The sequence below is a fragment of the Bombyx mori genome, chromosome 2 (assembly GCF_030269925.1).
Source record: "Bombyx mori chromosome 2, ASM3026992v2".
NCBI classification, from domain to species: domain Eukaryota; kingdom Metazoa; phylum Arthropoda; class Insecta; order Lepidoptera; family Bombycidae; genus Bombyx; species Bombyx mori.
Genome location: NC_085108.1, coordinates 6,378,530 through 6,402,978, shown reverse-complemented (window position 1 = coordinate 6,402,978; position 24,449 = coordinate 6,378,530). Strand labels below are relative to the sequence as shown.

General features: G+C 41.9%; 1 protein-coding gene across 8 annotated transcripts in view; it reads right to left on the bottom strand.

Moving 5' to 3' along the window:
* Nucleotides 1-24,449, bottom strand: part of Cbp (carotenoid-binding protein) — a 40,922-nt gene that overhangs the window by 13,526 nt on the left and 2,947 nt on the right. For 2 of the 8 annotated variants that reach the window (XM_038014834.2, NM_001043533.2), the window contains 6 exon segments: nucleotides 22,692-22,773; nucleotides 21,609-21,757; nucleotides 20,441-20,599; nucleotides 19,500-19,553; nucleotides 18,630-18,768; nucleotides 17,950-18,113 (listed from right to left, as the gene is read on the bottom strand). In XM_038014834.2, the coding sequence (XP_037870762.1) occupies nucleotides 17,950-18,113; nucleotides 18,630-18,768; nucleotides 19,500-19,553; nucleotides 20,441-20,599; nucleotides 21,609-21,757; nucleotides 22,692-22,767 (741 nt within the window). In that variant the 5' untranslated portion in view covers nucleotides 22,768-22,773. 8 annotated transcript variants of the gene reach the window in all.

The following is a 24,449-nucleotide window of genomic DNA, read 5'->3' as shown; positions in this document are numbered from 1 at the left end:
TATCATTTCAAAAAAAGACATCAATCGATTGGTATGTTTCGACTTAAAAGATGGACAGAGAAACACACTTTAACATTTGTAATATTAGCATATTGTAAACGCGTGTGACTGCTTCCTTATTACCTAGTCATTTAATATCATATTCTAGTACAACTTCGTGGCCTAAAGGATAAGACGGCCGGTGCGTTCGTATTCAGTCACAGTCGTGTGCTGGAGTTCGAATCCCGCAGGCGGGTATCATTTTTTTTTTACTTCCACGGTGCATGAATAACGTCGTATAATAAAAATTCAAACCCACAAAATTATAATTAGCGTAATTACTGGTGGTTAGGACGTCTTGTGAGTTCGCGCGTGTAGGTATCACCACCCTGCCTATTTTTGCCGTGAAGCAGTAATGCGTTTCGGTTTGAAGGGTGAGGCAGATGTCGTTTCGTCGGCAGAGGTCACCGTCCGAATTAACCCACAGACACATCCCACTGAGTTTCTCGCCGGATCTTCTCAGTGGGTCGCGTTTCCGATCCGGTGGTAGATTCTGCGAAGCACTGCTCTTGCTAGGGCCAGTGTTAGCAACACTCCGGTTTGAGCTCCGTGAGCTCACCTACATGTTAGGGCGAAGCTGAAATAGCATCTCAAGGCTATCAGCATAGGTAGGAGAAAAAAAATATGTCGTGACTATACTGAGAACTTAGAAATCATATCTGAAGGTGGGTGGTGGCATTTACGTTGTAGATGTTTATGGGCTCCAGTAACCACTTAACACCAGGCGGGCTGTGAGCTCGTCCACCCATCGCTTAGATAAAAAACGGTAGAATAAAAAATAAATAAAGGAACGCATTAATTGCATGGTTTAAAAAAAAAAATAGGACACGAAAAAAAGCGTTACGACTTATCTTGGCACCTGCCCTTGACCTGTCCCTCGGTCGGACCTTCCCGGGGTGACGCCGTGAGCCCGGTAGTAGTATTGACCGCGGGAACCCTCCACTGTACCCGGGTTCTGATCCCAGGCGGAGACAGGATGTCGGGTTAGACAACGCAAGGGGTACTTTTTTTTTTTTCCACAGGAGAAAATCGCCGGATCCCCACCCGCGCGGCAGGTGGGGTATGTGGGAGTTGAACCTCACTAAAAACTCCTGCCGCTCACAACCGGCACCCTACCTCGGACCGGGCCGGAGCCCAGTCGGGGCTATTGAAACGGCGGGACAGGGTTGACGCAGAGCACATTACATCCATCCCACAACGCAAGGGGTACTTGGGCCCAGTTTGCGCTAAAAATCTGCTGTTTTCAGATGTTAAGTGACCCACATACCCTCCCACTTATCATATCCTCTTGATTCCGGCTACCGGCTTCAAGGTCAGCGGAGTCGTAACATTGAAAACTCACAACTAAACTAAATGATGATATGCAGCGTCAATAAAGAAGACATATTGTCCATAATGTCGGACGAAGATAATTAATAACATGTCGATGTAATAAACCAATATTTGCTCTATTTATTTTATTGCTATTGTATTTGTTATAATGCATAACGCAATGCAAATATCTTTAAGAATTATAAACATGATAAATGGACAACTGTTCTTGTGTGTTTTAGAATCTATATATATATAAATAAAACCGAATGATCATTGTTCTATACTCTTCGTATATACTGTGTTACTTATAATATTTTATATTAAAATTTAACAATATTTGCTATGTGTATGTGCATTACTATAATTGTCATGTTGTATTTGCTATTTTAGCTGTTCTACACACACTCATCACTTTTAATTATTATTTTTTTTATTTTTTTTTATTGCCTAGATGTGTGGACGAGCTCACAGCCCACCTGGTGTTAAATGGTTACTGGAGTTACTACAACGTAAATGCGCCACACACCTTGAAATATAGTTCTAAGGTCTCAGTATAGTCACAACGGCTGCCCCACCCTTCAAACCGAAACGCATTACTGCTTCACGGCAGAAATAGGCGGGGCGGTAGTACCTACCCGTGCGGACTCACAAGAGGTCCTACCACCAGTAATTACGCAAATTATAATTTTGCGGGTTTGATTTTTATTGCACGATGTTATTCCTTCACCGTGGAAGTTAATCGTGAAACATTTGCTGAGTACGTATTTCATTAGAAAAATTGGTACCCGCCAGCGGGATTCGAACACCGGTGCATCGCTCGATACGAATGCACCGGACGTCTTATCCTTTAGGCCACGACGACTTATTCTCATAATCCTCTCGCAGGTCTGCTGGAAGAGATTTCTTAAAGAAATAAACATTGCCTTTGTACATAATTTTCCTATTACTCTGTACTATGTCTTCTTTTCTGTGTGTACATAAATAAAAAATCAATAAATAAAATTGGAGTGTCTGTTTGTAATATTGAAATAAACGCTTTTTACTACATGCATATGAACCACACACCAAAATAATTTTTTTTACAATTTTTGTCTGTCTGTCTGTTTGTTTCTGCTAATCTCTGGAACGGCTGGACCGATTTTGACGAGACTTTCACTGATAGGTAGCTGATGATATAAGGAGTGACTTAGGCTACTTTTTTTAGGACTAGCACCGCCACACGACCTGTCTCGCGGTACGACAATAACCGCGGGTGACATCGTGGGACTCAGCTATCTATACATATAAATAAAATTGGAGTGTCTGTTTGTAGTATTGAAATAGCCGCTTTTTACTACATGCATATGAATATATATACGGTACATACACCAAAATAATTTTTTTTACAATTTTTGTCTGTCTGTCTGTTTGTTCCGGCTAATCTCTGGAACGGCTGGACCGATTTTGACGGGACTTTCACTGATAGGTAGCTGATGATATAAGGAGTGACTTAGGCTACTTTTTTTGGACTAGCTCCGCCCCACGGCGTCACCCGCGGTACGACAATAACCGCGGGTAACACCGAGTGACTCAGCTATCAATAATAAAATTTTATGTTTTCGAAGCGAAGCGAGGCCGAGTCGTTAGTGTATACATAAAACTAGACCTTTGGCGTTTGTGACTATTTGCATATATTTTTTTATTGCTTATATGTATGGACGAGTTCACAGCCCACCTGATGTTAAGTGGTGACTGGAGCCCGTAGACATCTACAACGTAAATGCGCCACCTACCTTGAGATATGAGTTCATATTATATTTTTATATATATTTTTTTGTATTCAATTTCATTATTACATTTTGTTATAATATTTAATTCTGATCGCGTCGCCGTTATCAGCGCAATAGCTTTTCTCTTCCTAACCGTTTGTAGCTTAAGGAATTATTCCAACGCGAGGACTGGTAGGTGAGGTCACGGGGCTCGACCCAGACTAGCTGCTAGCCCTAGCAAGATTGGTGTTTTAAATGCGACAAACGTATATAATAATGTCGAGGGGTGAAGGGGTATCTATATATTAATACGTGAAGCAAAAACTTTGTATCCCTTTTTACGAAAATTGCGCGGACGGAGGAGTGTGAAATTTTCCACACTTATAGAGAATATAGAGAAGAAGTGCACAATGCTAATATTTTTTTTTAAATAATGCATAAAAGATACATTAAATCAATAAAGGAAACATTACACACCTACATACCATGTATTTGACGCACACACGCAATAATGTAACCCCAAGTGTAAAAAAATTACCTAAAATATTCTTTACATCGCGTGCCCTGCGAAAACTATTGATGATAGAATAAAATAATGTACTAAGACTTTGTAGAACACATTATTTTATACAAAAAGCGTCGCGACAGCATATGTCTAACTATTATAGTTGTGCCGCAATAAGTGTTCTTTTATTTAAAATAATAATACAACGTCAAATATCGTTGAAATTTTCGTTAAATACCCGAGCGGAGCCGGAGTGGGCCGCTAGTATGTATATAAGTATACTACAGCCCCATGCTACCTGGAGCCACTACGTTCATCCACAGTGCGTTTCCAGAGATCTTTTTTGCCACGTACCATCCGGCTATGGAATGAGCTCCCCTCCACGGTGTTTCCCGAGCGCTATGACATGTCCTTCTTCAAACGAGGCTTGTGGAGAGTACTAAACGGTAGGCAGCGGCTTGGCTCTGCCCCTGGCATTGCTGACGTCCATGAGCAACGGTAACCACTCACCATCAGGTGGGCCGTATGCTCGTCTGCATATACGGCAATAAAAAAAAAAAAAAACTTGTGACTTCGAACGCCACGTTATCGAATCAAAGAATCGATCGGGAATCGATTCCAGATCCCGCGGTACAATAACCAACACACAACTATACCAACGATAAAGCTATTGTTTCTAAAACGCGTTTGCTTAGCAACCGATTTATAGACATAGTCATTGTCAGATGCACATTCAACAAGTTCTTACAAGTTAAAAACCGGATCTCTGAGCGCACGGTCACTAGGCGTAATTCCGCGTTAAAAAAACACGTATTTCAAACAGCATTATAAAAATTATCAACGGAAATACAAGAGTTTAAAACTTCTTAACGACCAAATAATGTACGTATTGGTTTTGTTTTTACCCGTCCGGAGTTCGAGTCGCGACTGTATTAAAAGCGACGTGTCGTGAAATTATATAGATGTAGAACCGGACGTACAGTTAAGAACAAAAAGTTTAGCTTTTTCTATATATTTAAATAAAATTAGAGTGTCCGTTTGTAGTATTGAAATAACCGCTTCTTACTACATGCATATGAGAATATGTATAATGTACATGCACCAAAATAACATTTTTTACAATTTTTGTCTGTCTGTCTGTTTGTTCTGGCTAATCTCTGGAACGGCTGGACCGATTTTGATGAGACTTTCACTAATAGGTAGCTGATGATATAAGGAGTAACTTAGGCTACTTTTTTTAGACTAGCTTCGCCCCGCAGCGTCACCCGCAGTTATTGTCGTACCGCGCGCAACATGGCAGGTCAGGCTATCAGTAATAAAATTTAATGTTTCCGAAGCGAAGCGAGGGCGGGTTGCGGGCTAGTCTTTCATAAAGTAGCAATATTAAGTAATACTAGTGTTCCCTCTGTAGTCGAAATTCGTTTATAATTGATTGAAATTATAAGTTTGAACATTATTATGGTTCTATTGTCAAAGACTTATAAACTTGTATATTCACAGATTTCCAGGTCATTGGTAGGACCTCTTGTGAGTCCGCGCGGCTAGGTACCGCCACCCTGCCTGTTTCTGTCGTGAAGCAATAATGCGTTTCGGTTTGAAGGGCGGGCCAGCCGTTGTAACTATACTTGAGACCTTAGAACTTATATCTCAAGGTGGGTGGCGCATTTACGTTGTAGATGTCTATGGGCTCCAGTAAATCACCATCTCAATCTGTTCATGTGAGGTGCTCCCAAAGGCAATAAAGGAAATGGAGATAGGTTATTCTAGCAATCACGGCTTAACAGATGAAACCGTCCGACCCAATTGAAATTTCGACTTATGTGAGCATACGAGTAGGCAGCGGCTTGGTTCTGCCCCTGGCATTGCTGATGTCCATGGGCGACGGTAACTCACTCACCATCAGGTGGGCCGTGCGCTCGTCTGCCTGCAAGGGAAATAAAAAAAAATGCCGTCGTAATAATGCCGATTCACGTCGTCATGTTTACGATATTCCGTTACCACTTAATACCAGGTGGGCTTGCCTGTTCAACATTAACCATTTTAGTGCTGGGCTTACTTTCACACATTTTGCAGAAGAATACCTTATAAAAAACTTTAACTTAAAATACAAAAATCAATGCTAAATTCACAGTAAAAAATAATTTTAAATGGTTATTCACAAATGTTATTAGCTTAATAAAAACTTTATTACTAGATACCTAATATACCTGTAATCAAACTGCGCAATAGTCGGTATTGCGACGCTTAGTATTAATATTACACGCATTAATGATAATAATAAACATTTATTCCAAACATAAATTTACAAAAAAAAGAAACATGTGTTAGAAGTGAAACCTTCAAAAATTAAAATACCCTAAATGTCTAAGTATATGTAAAATGTTGTCATTAGTAAATAATTGTAAATCATCTTTTATAGTATGAGATAGCGTCCTCTGTGAAATGATATTTTAACTTCACGTATAATCCTAAATTTAAATTTACTACAAGAGGTTTCATACGCACGTTAGTATCAAAAAATCTCATAGATGGCGCTGTATTAAAAATTTTCGACACTTCCGTTGCATACCTGCGTGACGTTACATCTGTAAAAATGTTTACCCTCATGCGCCTAATAAAGAAGTTTCACTTCAAAATGACAGAAAAATAACGAGGCTTGGAAAAGGTTACCGGCTCACAATGCCTAACAGTACCCAGACAATCGGTACTGCGGCGCTGATCTTCCGCCGGCACCTGCGGCATAAAATACAGATTCGATCTATAGACTATTCGCGCTCTAAGCATTACAAAAAAAAAAAAGAAATTTCAACATCCAATTTTAATGTGCGCCACTGTAAATAATTATGCTTTCAATTACGTACTATCAACGTAAGATCTGACGCGCGCGTGCCAAGTCGATTCATGTGTAAGTACCGCGGACTAGACGCGTCGCGCGTCTTCGCTCCATTTTTTTCTTTTTTTTTATTGGCTTATAGGTAGACGAGCATACGGCCCATCTGATTGTGAGTGGTTACCGTCGCTCATGGACGTCAGCAATGCCAGGGGCAGAGCTAAGCCGCTGCCTACCGTTTAATACTCTCCACAAGCCTCGTTTGAAGAAGGACATGTCATAGCGCTCGGGAAACATAAGATTTCTATTCAGGGTTATAAATTAAAACTTTTTCTACTAAATATTTCAAACCATTTCTGCCTTACATTGAAGCATTGTACCATGGTTGACTGGGTGACTAACAAAAATAATAATATATTATAATTTTAAAATGTATCGAGTTTCTTCATTAGATTCACTCATCTTGACAGTACGAAAAATAAATAAACTTCACACATTTTCCTAAATTTGAATTTGGGGAATTATCTTCTTTAAAATTTAAACTTTTTCATGATACCAAAACCAGCCAGATACAAATAGTACAGCCAAAGAGATTTTATTACAAGTTCATACATGACATATTATAATGCGAAAAGACTTTTTCCCCAACCTATTACGACCACCACTGTATGTATTTATTGAATAGTATAGCTGTTCACTCATCTTTCGAGTCGTAACTCGTGGCTCTTTTTATTTATTACAAGATATGTTGACGATCTCACGGGTCATATTTTATTTATATTGACTCATAATTACTTCCATTATTACTCTATAGTTAATCAATCCGTCAATTGCTTCAGTAATTATTAGTCAATAGTTAATCAATCCGTCAATTACTTCAATAGTTATTAGTCAATAGTTAATCAATCCGTCATTAACTATAGTAATTATTCAATAGTTAATCAATCCGACAATTACCTCAGTAATTATTAGTCAATAGCTAATCAATCCGTCAATTACTTTAGTAATTTTTAGTCAAGTTAATCAATCCGTCATTAACTTTAGTAATTATTCAATGGTTAATCAACCCGTCAATTGGTTCAGTAATTATTAGACAATAGTTAATCAATCCGGTAATTACTCAGTAATTATTATTCAATAGTTAATCAATCCGTCAATTACTTCAGTAATTATTAGTCAATTGTAATTAATTCATTTGGTCAAATTACCGAAGAATAATACAATAAGATAAATATAAGATGCGAATATATCGATGTAGTCATTTTGGTGGTCGTTGATGTAAGTGGTGGTGGTAAGGTCACCAGTGCCGGGCGGCACAATAACGAGTCCGTAATTGGATGGACAGTTTATTTCCAATCACAGATAGTATAGCAATATTAAGAAGGAGAAATTACGGAGTACAGAAGGCACAGATAAAGCGGTAGCAAGTTCAAACACAGTAAATACAAAATAGACGAAAGCAATAAATCGTAACGAAGCAACAGAGTACGCGTAAGTCGAGGAGTGACACAGTCTTAGCGTAGCGTTGATCAAACCCGACTGGCCGCGAGCGGCGGCCGAGTCGTGGCGCAGGCGACGACCAGTACGTACGCAGTTATACATAGTCGGGGTCTTTGCCGCATACTAGCGGTTGCGCCCGACTATGCTTGTGTAAATAATATAATTTTGAGTAGTGTTGTGAATGTATGATTGTTTAGCGTATTTGTGTACTGTATGAGAGTGTGTTATAGAATACGTAATTAAATATGATATAATATTAAATATTGAGTAGGTGTGCAAAGTAAATTAATAAATAATATGAACTAATATACATAAATATAGTAGAAACACCTACAACACTCCCCTCCAGAGACCTACTTAGGTCGATAATAATCGGGAAAGCGTACTTTCCTCCCCGATCGAGTCGTCTGCTGGTGTGGAGGCCCTGGATCTGGTTTTGGATCCGGGTCGGAATCGGGAAGTTTTGGTATGTTGCGCCGGAGTACAGGAACATCGGACGACAGTATATAAGCTGGCTTAAGGCGGTCTATGCTTACTGTCATATCTTTGTTCAGGACGCGAACAACAAAGCTTTTGGCGCCTCTCTTGAGTACTTCGTGTGGACCCGTGTAAGCTGGCTGTAATGCGCCGCGTATCACTTCTTCCCTAAGGAATACGTGACTACATGTTTTCAGATCCTTGAAAATAAAGGCTCTGTGTTTTGAGTGGTGCTGTGGTGGAACAGGGCGTACCTTCTCGGCAAAAGACTTCATCCGTGCTGAGAACTCGGTTATGTCGGTGGTGTAGTAGGCGACATCGTGGCCGAAAAATTCGCCCGGTAGACGAAGCGGCTCACCGTAAACCAACTCAGCCGACGAAGACTGAAGATCTTCTTTGAAGGCACTTCTTACGCCGAGGAGTACAAGCGGCAGAGACTCAGTCCAGTTGATGTCAGCATGACAGGTGATGGCTGCCTTCAGCTGTCGGTGAAAACGCTCAACCAAACCGTTGCATTGTGGGTGGTAAGCAGTGGTCCTCCGGTGATCGAAACCGATGGACCTGGACAGTTGTTGAAACAACGCCGACTGGAATTGTCCGCCTCGATCGGTAACGATCTCGGTAGGACAACCGTATCGCGCCACCCAACAGGAGATGAACGCTTTGGCTACTGTTTCAGCGGTGATGTCAGTAATAGGCACTGCTTCCGGCCATCGTGTGAAGCGATCGACGGCTGTGAGGCAATACCGATATTCGCCAGCGGGCGGTAGTGGACCGATCAGATCTAAATGAACATGTCTGAAACGCGCTGAAGGTAAAACGTGCGTACCTAAAGGTGAGGCAACGTGTCTAGTTATCTTCGCACGCTGACAAGTCAAACATGCCTTGGCCCATTCACGGCAGTTCTTACGCATCAGTGGCCAAACGAAGCGTTGTGCAACGAGTTTAGCTGTCGCATTGGGACCTGGGTGACTGAGCGAGTGGAGGCAGTCAAAAACTTGCTGGCGCAGTTGATGTGGGACGAAGGGTCTGGGTGTCGGTGTGCTGACGTCGCAGTACAAAATGGCACGACTCCCAGGTATGCTCGTCTGGACTAGGCGAAGAGAAGTCTCGCCTGTTAGGTGGTCTTGGAGTTCAGCATCTGAGGCTTGTAGATTGGCCATCACTTCTAGGTCGACAGGCGTCTGCAGTTCATCCACGCGCGATAGGGTATCTGCCACCACGTTATCTCTACCGGCGATGTGGACGATGTCCGAGGTGAACTGCGAGATGAAGTCGAGGTGCCTATACTGACGTGGTGAACAGTTACTTTTCCGCTGGTGGAAAGCGTAACATAGCGGCTTGTGGTCAGTATAGACTGTGAAGTGGGTGGCTTCCAGCATGTGCCGAAAGTAGCGTATGCTCTCGTAAATTGCAAGGAGCTCACGGTCGTACGGAGAGTATTTCATCTGTGACGGGCTCAGCTTGCGGGAGAAGAAACCTAATGGCTGCCAACCTTCCTCTTTGAGCTGCTGAAGTACTCCACCTATTGCGGTATCGGAGGCGTCCGTAACTAGACCTAATTTGGCTTGAGGGTCAGGATGAGCCAGCAATGCTGCATCAGCAAGGCTTTTCTTGCAATCCTTGAAAGCTCTGAGTGAATCTCCTTCCATGACTGCCGGATGGGAAGCTTTAACCGAACCGGATAACAAGGCGTTCAGCGGGGCTTGAATCTGAGCGGCGTTGGGCAAAAATCGCCTGTAAAAATTCACCATCCCCAAAAATCGTCGGAGTTCTCGGACGGTTTTTGGTGGGGGGAAATTGCTGATTGCTTCAACCTTGCTATCCAGTGGTTTTGTGCCCCTTTCAGAGATTTGGTACCCGAGAAATGTGACTTCGGGCACACCGAAAACACACTTGGCCGGATTGATGAGAACACCGTAGTCTTTCATACGATTGAAAAGTTGGCGCAAGTGGTCCTCGTGGTCACGTGGCGTTTTGCTAAAACATAGAAAATCGTCTAAATACGGGTAACAAAAGTCAAAGCCACGCGTCATTTCATCGACAAATCTCTGAAAGGTTTGACCGGCATTCCTAAGTCCAAAATTCATGAAAGGAAATTCAAACAAACCAAATGGCGTGGTGATCGCGGTCTTCGGGATATCCTCCTCCGCTGTTGGTATCTGATTATAGGCCTTGACCAAATCGATGACTGAAAAAATTTTACAACCAGACAAACTTTGTGAAAAATCGTGTATATGACGAATCGGATACTGATCGGGTATTGTGCGTGAATTTAACTGTCTGTAATCACCACATGGTCGCCAACCGTTGTCCTTCTTGGTAGTAAGGTGAAGTGGGGATGACCATGGACTGTCAGACGGACGTGCAGTTCCGTTGGCTATCATAATGTCAAATTCCTGTTTTGCTATTTTCAGTTTGTCCGGCGCGAGACGACGGGGTGAGCATGCTACGGGTGGACCTGGTGTAGTGCGTATGTAGTGTTTCGTGTTGTGTTTGACAATACCTGGAGTACCAGCTGGGCGTGTTAGCTCCGGGTATTCAGCCAAGATAGCGTGGTACTTACTGTCGCCACCTGTCATTATCTTAACACTAGTAACACGATTATTATTTACATCTAGACTGGCTACAGTGCTCATATTGGTAAGACTATCGATTAATCTTTGTTGGCTGACGTCCACTATGAGTCGATAATGAGACAAAAAATCGACGCCTATAATGGCTTTAGTGACGTCAGCAACAACAAAGCGCCATGGAAAGTTGCGGCGTAAGCCTAAATTAACATTTAATTGCGTATAGCCATAAGTGTTTATAACTGTACCATTGGCAGCACTGAGCTGATAACTAGTTTTAGCACGGCGTTCACACAACTTATGAATAGGGTAAACACAAATGTCACTTCCAGTGTCTATGAGGAAGTCTATATTATTGCTGCGGTCCTTGATGAAGAGGCGACCCGTAGAGTTGTGGCAGTCGCGAGTCGCCATCACTTGCCTGCTTGTCGGGTTTCCCGTCTTGTAGTCGCAGGGTCGCACGCACTTCCGCGCCTCGGCACCGTGTTTGCTGTGGTACCAGCAAATGGGGTACCTGCGGTAGTGTGACTGCGACCGGCGTGATGATGAGTGGCTGCGTTGTCGTTGACGTCCACGTTCGCGCCCGCGCTCCTGCGGCCGCGGTTGATGATGCACCTGCGTCGTCAGGGCGCTGACTTGCCGCGTCAGCTCCGCTACTTGTTGGGACAGCCTGTCGATTTGTGATGACGATGATGATGATGATGATGATGACGTCACAGCTGCCGCGACGTGGTGGATTGGTGCTGCGATCTCGTGAACACGGTCGGCGAGCTCGGCGAGTGCGTCCAATGGAAGCGTCGACTGCGAAGCGACGATCGGCTGCAACGTGGTTGGTAGCCGGCTGGTCCATATGGTCCGCAGGAAGTCCTCCGGGATCTCCGGTCCGGCGAGGTGTTGTAGGTGACGCAAGAATTGTGACGGTTTGCGGGTACCGAGCTGCTCGTGCGTCAATAGCTGCTTCACCTTGTTACTGCGGGACGCCGACAACCTTTTTATCAGCTCCTCTTTAAGCCGCTGGTAATCGGGAGGACCGGTGAGCACGTCTTCTACCTCGGCGGCATATTGGCGATCGAGGCTGGCCAATATATGATAAAATTTTGCCGTCTCGTCAGTCACTCGCATGATGGCAAATTGTCCTTCCACTTGCGCAAACCATATTGTGGGTTTTTCAGGCCAGAACGGTGGTATCCTGATGTGTGTTGAGGGTAGTTCTATATTCGGGCACGCTGGCTCGACAGGCGACGCCATCTTGACGTGTCGACGTGGTCGTGTAGTTACCTGCGAACGCGCCGTGTCCGATCCGCTGGATTCCGACATCTGTTTCTCCGGGGTGCTCGTAGTCGTGGGTCACCAGTTTGGTGGTCGTTGATGTAAGTGGTGGTGGTAAGGTCACCAGTGCCGGGCGGCACAATAACGAGTCCGTAATTGGATGGACAGTTTATTTCCAATCACAGATAGTATAGCAATATTAAGAAGGAGAAATTACGGAGTACAGAAGGCACAGATAAAGCGGTAGCAAGTTCAAACACAGTAAATACAAAATAGACGAAAGCAATAAATCGTAACGAAGCAACAGAGTACGCGTAAGTCGAGGAGTGACACAGTCTTAGCGTAGCGTTGATCAAACCCGACTGGCCGCGAGCGGCGGCCGAGTCGTGGCGCAGGCGACGACCAGTACGTACGCAGTTATACATAGTCGGGGTCTTTGCCGCATACTAGCGGTTGCGCCCGACTATGCTTGTGTAAATAATATAATTTTGAGTAGTGTTGTGAATGTATGATTGTTTAGCGTATTTGTGTACTGTATGAGAGTGTGTTATAGAATACGTAATTAAATATGATATAATATTAAATATTGAGTAGGTGTGCAAAGTAAATTAATAAATAATATGAACTAATATACATAAATATAGTAGAAACACCTACAGTCATAGTGAATAAAAAATATAAATTATTAAGGATAACTCAAAATACCGGTCGCGTCTTGACAGGATTGAAATGAGGCTGGTTTTTTTTTTAAATAACAAGTATTTCTATAATTAGACTGATATTCATTTAAATATATGCATACTTACATACAGAGATATCATTACAAAAACTAAAGCTGTTTTTGCGGGAATAGAACCCGTGCGAGAGAGAAAGGGAGAGAGAGAGAGAGAGAGAGGAGCGGGTATGTAGTTACTGCCAATTAACTAAAAATTTTAGCCATTAAATAATCCATATCTCGCATTTCTTTTTAAAACGAAGATTCAATAAGTCGAACCCCTTTCCCAAGGGGTTCGACTTATGATCCTCTTGACATTCGAGATATCGAAATGCGACTGTATAGATATGTATATATATCAACCCTTTGCAGTCCTTTTAATTGCATACATAGTTGGACGAGCTCACAGCCCACCTGATGTCGAGGGGTTACCGGAGCCCATAGACATCTACAACGTAAATGCCGCCACCCATCTTGAGATATGAATTCTAAGGTCTCAGTATAGTTACAACGGCTGCCCCAGCCTTCAAACCGAAACGCATTACTGCTTCACGGCAGAAATAGGCGGGGGTGGTGGTGAAGTCGTTGTGGCCTAACGGATAAGACGTCCGGTGCATTCGTGTTGAAGCGATGCACCGGTGTTCGAATCCCGCAGGCGGGTACCAATTTTTCTAATGAAATACGTACTCAACAAATGTTCACGATTGACTTCCACGGTGAAGGAATAACATCGTGTAATAAAAATCAAACCCGCAAAATTATAATTTGCGTAATCACTGGTGGTAGGACCTCTTGTGAGTCCGCACGGGTAGGTACCACCACCCCGCCTATTTCCGCCGTGAAGCAGTAATGCGTTTCGGTTCGAAGGGTGCGGTAGCCGTTGTAACTATACCTGAGATCTTAGAACTTATATCTCGAGGTGGGTGGCGCATTTACGTTGTAGATGTCTATGGGCTCCAGTAACCACTTAACACCAGGTGGGCTTTGAGCTCGTCCATCCATCTAAGCAATAAAAAAAAAAAAAAAAAAAAAAAACCTACCCGTGTGGACTCAGAAGAGGTCACCTTGGAAGTCAAAGGGACGAATGAGTTATTGGAAAACAAGGAAGCGGTTGATGGAGATCTATACCGTGCGGTGCATGTCACCTATGATTGAGCACTATGGAGGAAAGTCACATATGGTAGCGAACCTCAGCGGTGAGGGAACGCGTTGCGCCCTCGTGGTCGGATTAAAAATTTGACGTCACTATCCAAAACTGTCTCTTCCCGAGAAACAAATTTCAAATAATAATTAATTGATTAATTAAAAAAAAACGCGTATTAATTAAGCCCATGTACAGTGGAAGACAATAAAATCGATCGGTCGTGCAATTGATTACGTCAATTGAGGCTAATACGACGAATTCGTTGTAATTAAACGATGGACTATGAAATTGGACGGCGTTATGCAGATAAGAACAATCCATATCGCATTTGGCGTGCTAACAATTCTTGTAGCACTCTTTATTTATTTATTATACTAATACGTGAAGCAAAAACTTTGTATCCCTTTTTACGAAAATTGCGCGGACGGAGGAGTATGAAATTTTCCACACTTATAGAGAATATAGAGAAGAAGTGCACAATGGTAATATTTTTTTTAAATAATGCATAAAAGATACATTAAATCAATAAAGAAAACATTACACACACTACCGTTTATTTGACACAACACATACATAAAAATATACTCTTTGTTTACTGTCAATTGGGAAACTTTTGTTATTGTTTAAGTCTGTGGTTGAATTGAAAATAGATTAATATTGTTTGTCTTTAATATTATTGATCTATAGTGCAGTTTTGGCGAAAACTGTGATTAGGTATATTATCGAATTATAATAGTGTTTGACAATAGAACCATAATAATTTTTTAACTTACAATTCCAATTAATTATAGTCGAATTTCGACTACTGCGGGACCTCTGGTTTATTAAGTTGCACCAACAAAGTGATCATCAATACAAAACATTGACAAATTGACAAAAGCTCATGGCAGATGTCACCTCAATTATAGGTGCAATCGACAGTGCATTGACAAAAAATATAAATATATAACTAAGATTTGATTACATTTGATTGATTGCTTAATCTATACTAATATTTTAAAGAGGAAAGATTTGTTTGTTTGTATTGAACAGGCTCCGAAACTACTGAACCGATTTGAAAAATTCTTTCACTGTTTGGAAGCTACACTATTCCCGGGCGACATAGGCTATAATATTTTTTGAAAAAAAATTAGGGATCCTTACTAAAACTCCAATAATGTAACTTAAGGTATAAAAAAATGACCTAAAATATTCTTTACATCGCGTGCGCTGCGAAAACTATTGATGATAGAATAAAATAATGTACTACGACTTTGTAGAACACATTATTAATTACAAAAAGTGTCGCGACAGCATATGTCTGACTATTGTAGTTATGCCGCAATAAGTGTTATTTTATTTAAAAAAATAAAACAACGTCAAATATAATTGAAATTTTTGTTAAAGACCCGAGCGGAGCCGGAGCGGGCCGCTAATCTTATAATAATGTTAAATGGATTGTTTTAACGAGTTAACCTACAAAGGTCACTGTAGCGGCCGGATCCATTACTTCAGCTCATATGTAGCCAGCAGCGAACACATAAGAATCTCGGCTCTCAACGATATCGCCTAAGCTACTAAAGGAACTATCCCACGACGAATTCAATCGAAGACAATAGGATAGAGACAGGACTTCGACAACCCTCCCCGCAAATCTTGAGACAGTAAATGCTTGAAGTGATCGCGGCCTAAAGGATAAGACGTCCGGTGCATTCGTATGTAGCGATGCACCCACCGGTGTTCGAATCCCGCAGGCGGATACCAATTTTTCTAATGAAATACGTACTTAACAATTGTTCACGATTGACTTCCGCAGTGAAGGAATAACATCGTGTAATAAAAATCAAACTCGCAAAATTCTAATTAGGTTTGAAGGGCGGGGCAGCCGTTGCAACTATACTGAGACCTTAGAACTGATATCTCAAGGTGGGTGGCGCATTTACGTGGTAGATGTCTTTGGGCTCCACTTAACACCATGTGGGCTGTGAGCTCGTCCACCCATTTAAGTAATCATTAAAAAAAGCATAATCGCATTTCATATAACACAAACCATATATCAAACGCGGCCATCTTGTTAATTTATTTATAAAAAAAGTATAAAATTAATTATGAGGTTCCGCATTCGTTGGCTTTCGGAGAACTTAAAGGCCACAGATGAGTCACAAGATTTTAGTATCTAGCCGTTAAAGTCTGTACATAATTCATAATAATATCTTATGAGCTCCTGGACTTTTTGGCGGGAACGCGAGGAGTGAAGTTGTGCGATTTGTTTTATTTTGTCTATTTAGTGTTCCTTCAGGTTTAAATGTGTAATAACGGTGGTTTATTAACTGTTTAGTATCTGTGAAAGTGCACAAATGTGGGAAAATGAAACAAAGCCGCTGGACGTAACTACTCGGGACCCTCCAAAAAGTGTACTAAAAAAAATCTCAGTAAATGACCACCATTTTACTGAGATTATATTTCATCTCATATCATCTCATTTCATTTCATTTCATCCTAGTTGATTAATGTCTCAAATTAATCATCTTCATTTCATTTCACTCCATATTATTATTTTTCATAAAAATAAGTATATAAATTAAAATAAGACACGACTTAAAAGTGTAAGTTACCAGGTCACTAAAAAAATGATGAGCTCCTTATTATGAATTATACCTTCCGTTCCCATAGTGTCAGTTATGTAGTCAACTTCGGAACTATTGGAGCTCCCGGCAAACCCGTATGATCGATGATGGCTATTTATTTATTATATACTGTTTATATGTATTTTCCTCCTACCGACGTCGAAAGTTCGGTTTTCCTCCCGCTGTACAGGGAAGGAAGTCTTAACTTTTCCTCCCTGGGTACTGACAAGTGCGCATGCGCGTTAGTGTCTCCGTCTGCTCTCACGCACCTAAAATTCTCCGCCATTGTTGTGCGCGGGTAATTTGCAATATTGTGTTTAGTGCAAAAGTGAAATAAACAAAAGGCAATAAAATTTAATAGTGAAGTATTAAACAAAGATGAGTTTATCAGACAGTTCTTAATCAATTAGTAGTCGTTTATTTAAAAATAAAAAAACAATTAAATTGTTTTTTTTTTGAGTACGGGGGTCTCCATCCCCCTACCCCCGGCCAGGGTTTCGCCCCTGGACCCCGGCTCGGTACTACACGAACTTTCGGCCTGGTAGGAGAAAAAATAGTATCTGCACAAAAGGAGCGGGAAGCACCCTTGGTGCACAATATACTATTGTTTTAAACGTCTATTATTTTGCATTTATTTGTATCTACTTATTACTTACGATATTTTTATTATGTCAAAGAGCAAGCTTCGCTTTCATGGCAATAATTCCATTGTACTTTAGTTTTAGGTAAAAATTTTTTGATTTACGCTTCAGTGCGTTATTCTTGTTTGGGTATACATTTTAAATGCAATAAACTTTTTTATCGTATCGTATTGTATAAAATCGTATCGTATAGCATCATATACGGTTATTCCCGATCGTGCGGACAGAATGGAAAGCAGTCGACGTCGCCCCAAACACGTCATCTCGGATCCTCCCGATCCACTAACGGTGCTTTTAGGTACTTCAAGCACCGGTCACCGTTCTCGTCGAACCCGTCGCTTGCGACGAAGGGCTCGACGAGTAAATTAACCCACAGACACAGCCCACTGAGTTTCTCGCCGGATCTTCTCAGTGGGTCGCGTTTCCGATCCGGTGGTAGATTCTGCGAAGCACGGCTCTTGCTAGGGTTCGTGTTAGCAACGTCGTCAGGTTTGAGCCCCGTGAGCTCACTTACTAGTTAAAGCGACGCTGATATAGCCTCTCAAGGCTATCAGCTTAGGTAGGAAAAAATTCATATACGTAACTCACCTGCTCCTGCGTCAATATGACTTGCTCCCCGAACCTGCGCGGCCGTGGACTCGACTCCGGCGTGTCGACCGGGGAGAACCATTTAACCGTGGACTCTGCGTACGTCGAATTCACACCGGGCTGAGGGTCCAGTAGCGGCGTGCGCTCGGAGACGCTGTGCTGAGCTGACGAAACAGGCGTTAGTGTGGAAGGGCTGACAGAATAGGCTTGTTGAAAAAATATCGATAAATCGAAATATCGATATTATTTTTTCAATGTATCGATATTTTTTAGCGATATTTTATACTTCGATACATCGATGTATCGATATAAAATTCAAAGTAACGAAAAGGTATGAAAATCGAATATCTTTTCAGACCAACAAACATTTATATGGTCCCGGGATTTTTTTTTTATGAAATTTCATGAAATTTGATAAAACTTCCTGAAATTTTATGAAATTTCACAAAATTTTATGAAATTATATACTATTGAAATTCTATAAAATTTCATAAAATGTCATTAAAAATGATGTCTATTGATTAGCACGAATATTCTCTGTCAAATCATACCGGTATATCGATATTGATATTTAAAAAAAATATCGATACGATATAATATATATCGATACTTTATTGCATTTCGGACATCCCTATGACAGACCCTTGGTTATTCAAAAGGCACACACGAATCCGTCTCACCTAAGGAATCTAGTATCTCCTTGCAGTGTAGCTCCTGCGGTAAGACCCTGAAGTCCAAGAACCAGGCCTCTCCCCATGACAAGGTAAACGAAGTCAGTATAAGGAACACTTGATACACGGGCTGTGACGCATCGGACCACTGTCAGAGATGAAAAATAAGGGTAGTCATAAGCTAAATCAAGCTTGTCCGATCAGTGACTGGAGGGCTCTTAAAAGCTTAGATGGTAATTCGTCTTTCAGCTCGCACGGTTATGTACCTTTTTCTACCGTGAAGCAGTAATGTATCGCAGTTTGAAAGGCGGAGCAGCTGTTTTATTGTAAAAAATGAGACTTAAAACTCATGTTTCTAGTTGGCTGGCGGCATTTACCATGTCAATGTCTAAGGGCTGCGGTGATCACTTAAAATCAAGTGAGCCTTGTGCCATCTTAGACATAAAAAGATATTGTTACCATCCCCACCTAGATGACCGTGTTCTTGCTAGTGACATCGTTCTCGCGGTTTTGTTTACAGATTTTTTCCCACTATTTCTTAATTCTTTTAACAATCTATGAATTAATAGAGCTCGAAGGTTCATTATTGTGCACAGAGCCCCTGTCCGCGTCTCGCTAAACGAGTCCGAAACATTTCGAATTTGTACAGTGACGTCATTGTTTAGTATGTATCGACAACCGATTTCATCTTGTCTTTAAACTTGTGACGTCAACGGGTTAGGAGAGGCAGTTTCGCTGAGCGATTCTAAAACCGACTGCCTTCGATTACAAAAAAAAAAAAGCCTAATACAATTAAACGTGATTAACTGTATCTAGAAATGTAAGACTGATTTCAAATGACCGTAATGTAACAATATTAATAAAACGTCTCGTACTTACAACGAATACGAACACTTTCGCTATTAAAAAGGCGCAAGTGCCGCTTGTCGAGAGCTGGAATAAAAACAGATCGCCAAAGTTTAATATTACATACATAATTTGCAAAAAGTTTGTCTGTCATCAAATTGAAAATCAGGGCAAAAAGCGAAAAAAAAATTTTTTTTTGGAACCTCTGCATCTAATTTGCGTGGTGATAGGACCTCTTGTGAGACCGCAAGGGTGGGTACCACCACCCCGCCTATTTCTGTCGTGAAGCAGTAATGCGTTTCGGTTTGAAGGGCAGGGTAGCCGTTGTGACTATACTTGAGACCTTAGAACTTATATCTCAAGGTGAGTGTCGCATTTATGTCGTAGATGTCTATGGGCACCGGTAATCAATTATCACCAGGTGGGCTGTGACCTCGTCCACCAACCTAAGCAATAAAAAAAAATTGAGGTGACGGTTTCTCAGCTCGACAGATGCTCCGAGAACGTATTCCATGTGACAGCCTCATCTCCTTTCCAGCATCACACGACGTCGGCCTAAGACGTCTGGTGAGCTCATATCAAGCGACGCGACCAGAGCTCGCATCCCGACAACTACACTAGTCCCCTAGGTGCCCTGTCTATGCCACGTTTGCATCATGATGCCTATGGACTCCGATAACCACTTAATACCAGCGTGCTTAGTGCGAGTTTTCTAACGTTCTCGAACGCTAGGTAAGTAGGCAAGGTCGTTTCTCCGACCATACAGTAGTAAGACCACCATCTCTCTACTAAATAGACCACTGTACAGATATACCAACGCTATATCTTCGAACGAGGTCTTAATCTATATACCTAGACCTTTTTTCCGGGTAGATCCTCAGACTAAGGATGTTTATAGGAGCCTACCCACCAAACCACTCCAAGGAAATGCAGACCTGACCTAAGGCAAACAAAAATAAAACTGACATACTCACAGCTATCACACTCCAATTGTTGATATATAATAAAGCGTAGAACAACAATAATATTGTAAATCTTATCACAGCTAACACCACTATGTCGAATAACGATAGTTTTATATTATAACTAATAATTTCTCTTTGCAATATTTGGTCTAACGTCTCGTTACGAACCTGAAGCAAGGAAACATACATTTCACATTATTATTTTTTCCCCTTCTTGTCCTTATAAGACATCGCGTGAGGTCGGCGCTGTATGTCCCCACAGAGACCAGAGACCGCCCGATGTCAACCATCCTCGGGTCATATCTCTAGTAGCATGTTCACTGCAAGGGACCATAGGGGGCGCAATATTCTGTACCATCTTTTTATGTTTCTTTCACTTCATTTTATTATAAAACAAGACTACAATGCAACTTAAATAGTCAAATACCAAAAAAGAGCGCTTTAAAAACGATTGGAATTTAAAAAAATAATATTTTTCGGTCTAAATAATAAAATTATTGTTTTGTCATCGACACTTACTCTTAGTTGCGGTTTGAATGTAGAAGGAGCCTGTTTAACAATGCGATTTAGGGTCCGTTCACATAGACAGATTTACTGAGGGTACATTGGTGGTATGTTTTATCCTGCATATTAGCTAGAACAGTACGCATCTCTTCTCGTGAGTGACGCAACGGAGACTTAGAGATTCACCGGATAATGGGCAGCAGTGTACAATCGTACGACTTATTAAAGGCACGCACGGGTAGACACCGGACCATGGTGCATGTTACTGCTGCGAAGCCACCATACAGCTTAAAGATTGATACAGCCAAATAAGACTTTACTGGTGGTAAGACCTCTTGTGAGTCCGCGCGGGTGGGTACCACCACCCTGCCTATTTCTGTCGTGAAGCAGTAATGCATTTCGGTTTGAAGGGTGGGGCAGCCGTTGTAACTATACTGAGATCTTAGAACTTATATCTCAAGGTGGGTGGCGCATTTACGTTGTGGATGTCTATGGGCTCCAGTAACAACTTAACACCAGGTGGGCTGTGAGCTCGTCCACTCATCTAAGCAATAAAAAAAAACTTCGACATCTCTGGAGGAGGCGGTATTTCGCGACAGCTCATATGACCACGTAACCACATCCGTTGATCTAGAATTCACAGACTTTGCACTTCAAAAGCGGTAAAACTCACCATAACACAAATCAGCCACATGAGGCTTGTGAACATTAAATCGAAGGTCACGAAGAGACAGAAGAACCTTCTGACCGAGGACATCTTCCCGGCGGGCCTGTGTCCCGCCACTAGGTCCTCGGTCATCAGATTCACGGACTGTGAATGATCTGAAATGGATCGGTTTTACAGTTTCCAACATAAAGTCTAGCTTCCTTCAGCATTAGTACACTTTTTTTTTTTATTGCCCTTGTAGGCAGACGAGCATACGGCCCACCTGATGGTGAGTGGTTACCGTCGCCCATGGACTTCAGCAATGCCAGGGGCAGAGCCAAGCCGCTGCCTACCGCTTAATACTCTCCACAAGCCTCGTTTGAAGAAGGACATGTCATACAATCAATTATCTCGTAAAGGAACATCTTATATTGTTTATTGCGTATACGGGTGTTTATTTTTTTTCTACCTAAGCTGATAGACTTGAGAGGCTATATCAGCGTCGAGCTCACGGGGCTCAAATCGGATGACGTTGCTAACACGAACCCTAGCAAGAGCCGTGCTTCGCAGAATCTACCATCGGATCGGTAACGCGACCCACTGAGAAGATCCGGCGAGAAACTCAGTGGGCTGTGTTTGGGGGTTAATTAACTCGTCGAGCCCTTCGTCGCAAGCGACGGGTTCGACGAGAACGATGACCGGTGCTTGAGGTACCTAAAAGCACCGTTAGTGGATCGGGAGGATCCGAAATGACGTGTTTGGGGCGACATCGACTGCTTTCCATTCTGTCCGCAGGATGGGGAACGATATGGGTGTAAGAGCCACCGCCCCACCATCAATAATGTAGATACCATGGTCCTGTGGTCACTAGATGGTCCCGAAAAGACCTGACCAGTCTCCTAAGTAAGACTTTTCATATCTAAGACGATGACAGTTATATTCCCCAAACTTCTTTCTTATGATAATATTCTATCAGCTCCTTTTATTGGTGAAGTATAGCAAAATCGTGTACTGAAGTCAGGTGATCAACACAGGTTTCAAAATTTTCATTGACTTTCCTCACAACGTGGCTTTAGACTTTAGTTCTAGAATTAGGACCACTTTACTCACTCATCATTCTATAAGGCGGGGACGTGACGCTGTTTAAGAGAGATTCAGCTGCTTCTCGTATGTGAGGATGAGACATTGCACTCTGGAACCAATTAGGAAATCTATTATAATAATGCGATAGCAACGGCAAAATGATTTTTAAAACGAGCCCTTTTGCTATTGAGGCTACCAAAGTGTATTGATTGGAATCTTTTGAAGTTTGAGAGGACTCAATGTTTATAATTAATAGCTGTACCACCATTCTCACCGAAATGAATCGTTGCTTATATACAGAATCCCAGTAGATGAGTGGACGCGATCACAGCCCACCTGGTGTTAAGTGATTACTGGAGCCCATAGACATTTACGACGTATTTACGTCGCATTTGCGCCACCCACCTTGAGATATAAGTTCTAAGGTCTCAAATATAGTTACAACGGCTACCCCACCCTTCAAACCTTCAGATGATAGTATAGACGCTTACATTATTACCGGTAGTACATAAGTCTGGTCCATTGCGCTGGTCCGACCAAATCTGCACCACACTAGATACTACAGTCTACGATGCCATACACATCGCCGAGAACTGAGGAAGATGGCGAAACATTATCCAGAGAAGGATAATGGGCGGAGACGGTCACGATCCTCAAACATGAGGGATGTGAGTCAGGACGGAGGAGGATAAGTCTGATACAATCTGGCAAAGAAGTGATCGTCGATGATAGGGAGCAATAGACTGCTAAATACTGGAGAGCTGAGTCCAAGCTCGCTTGATACGATTACCTTACGACTGTCGTCAAGTTGATGTATAGTACGTGCGAGCAGCAAGGACCTCGACGATTCTGGGATACAGATTCTTGTATTAACAGAAGTTTACGGTTGGTCATTTCAAAAGAGACGCCTGATGTAGTGTAACAAACTCACTTGAGCCTTTATAAATTAATTTTTACTGATACTACATGCCCACCACCATGGCAAAGAGTTCCTGTAAGCAGAGGTCTCAAAAGAAAGAAAACATCTTACGGTCCAGTCCCAGAATCTGTGATAACCTCAAATAAATTTAGTGGTCTTCAAATTGATCTAACAGACGAAGACTATGAAACTACGGCGTTTCTGGATATACAGCAGGCCTTTGATAAAGTTTGGCATAAAGGCCTCCTCTATAAATTAAAGGCAGCGCTACCTCATCAGTATTATTATCTGCTAAAATCGTATCTCGCAGACAAAATATTCCAGGTGAAAGAAGGGGATTCTTTGTCACGATTCTGCGATATCGCAGCAGGTGTACCACAGGGATCAGTCCTGGGACCACTATTATATACTATATACACTGCTGACCTACCTGAGGTTAATGATGTTACCACTGCAACATTCGCCGATGATACTGCAATATTGGCGAGTCACACGGATCGCTTTGTAGCATCACAGAGATTACAAAAAGGTCAGGAGAGACAGGAGGACTAAGAGACAGGAACTAAACATCCGATACAAAAATCTCCATTGGCTGTTGGGACGTAACAGCAAGCTGAGTGTTGACAACAAACTTTTAATTTACAAAGTTATCCTTAAGCCAGTTTGGTTGTACGGAATCGAATTATGGGGTAGCGCCTGCAATTCGAATATCAATATAATACAAAGAATGCAAAACTGTATCTTGCGCTCCATAAGTGGTGTTCCGTGGTTGGTCACAAACAATGAAATACACAGAGAACTAGGGATGCCTACAATAATGCAGGAAATCGTAAAATTTAAACAAAAACACCACGAAAGATTGGAAA